Source organism: Rutidosis leptorrhynchoides, chromosome 11 (assembly GCF_046630445.1).
Source record: "Rutidosis leptorrhynchoides isolate AG116_Rl617_1_P2 chromosome 11, CSIRO_AGI_Rlap_v1, whole genome shotgun sequence".
NCBI lineage: Eukaryota > Viridiplantae > Streptophyta > Magnoliopsida > Asterales > Asteraceae > Rutidosis > Rutidosis leptorrhynchoides.
Genome location: NC_092343.1, coordinates 324825394 through 324826630, shown reverse-complemented (window position 1 = coordinate 324826630; position 1237 = coordinate 324825394). Strand labels below are relative to the sequence as shown.

The window sequence follows — 1237 nt, the reverse complement described above, 5'->3', positions numbered from 1 at the left end:
TCTAAATAGTTTTTGAATTTATTTATTTGTTCTTATCTACTCTTAGAGCACAGGGTGTCCCCCGTCCCCTATGTCGCCGTCTTCCCAAATTCGACGCCGGCCCGCCGTCTCCCGACACCGCATCACCGTCGCCAGCTTCGATTTTCGGCATCGATTTTCGATTTCGAGCCACAGACGGTGTATAAACTAGCCGTTGTTTATAGGAATTTGTGTATATATCCATTAGATTTCAAACGGGTTGTATTTTTTTTTTTTTTTTTTTTCCTATAAATACTATACATTGCCTTCCCATTCCAACTAACATTTCTTTTCATACCAAACCTACTCTAATACAAAAAAAAAAAATATACCTCTTTTAATTTAGAAAAAAAATGTCTTCATCTTCGAGTAGTTCGCACGATGATTACACAAATTATACGCTCAATTTACTTGATCAAGTTGATGAATCTTCGGACGATGGTGTTAATTCTCGTCGTTACCTTCGTCGTGATCATTAAACACTAGTGATTTGTTCAAGTCAATGCTCAATGAAGATATGCAAGACGTCCCTTTTATTACGAATGGCGTGGAATACAAAAGAGGATATTATTTAGCCGACGGGATTTATCCAACATGGGCTTCATTTGTGAAGGGATTTTCAAGTGCCGTTGATGAAAAACGCACTCACTTTTCAAGGCAACAAGCTGCTGCTCGCAAAGATGTGGAAAGAACTTTTGGGATTTTACAGGGTCGTTGGCATATTCTACAACAACCCGCAAGGGCATACGCGAGGAATCAAATGAGACGGCTTATGTATACGTGCATCATACTACATAACATCATTATTGAAGACAATGGTTACAACCTTGCCGAGATTGGTTGGGTTTATGAGCCGCCTCAACACATACAACGTACTTGGATCGAAAGGTGTGACGCTCGTGCTAGACGAACAAGGGAGCTACGTGATAGAGAAGTGCACGAAGGCTTACGATCGGATTTGGTTGAACATTTATGGGCTCTTTCTGAATTCAATTAATCGTTTTCAATACTTCAAGAATAAATGTAATGTTTTTTTTTAATTAATGTAAGGTTTTATTAAAATATGTATTTTTTTATTATTATTTGAAGTGTTTTTAATATTTACAAAATGAAAAAATATACAAAATAAATTTATAAAAAAAAGGACACTGAAAAATGGACACTGAAATGAACATTGTGGACACCAGCACCCAACAGCAAGTCAGTCAATCTCAGTGTC

General features: G+C 37.2%; 1 protein-coding gene across 1 annotated transcript; it reads left to right on the top strand.

Moving 5' to 3' along the window:
• The first annotated feature begins 520 nt into the window (after positions 1 to 520).
• On the top strand, positions 521 to 1015 carry LOC139875721 (uncharacterized). The gene has a single exon (XM_071863029.1). The coding sequence runs from the start codon at positions 521 to 523 to the stop codon at positions 1013 to 1015; it is 495 nt and encodes a 164-aa protein (XP_071719130.1).
• Positions 1016 to 1237: the final 222 nt, after the last annotated feature.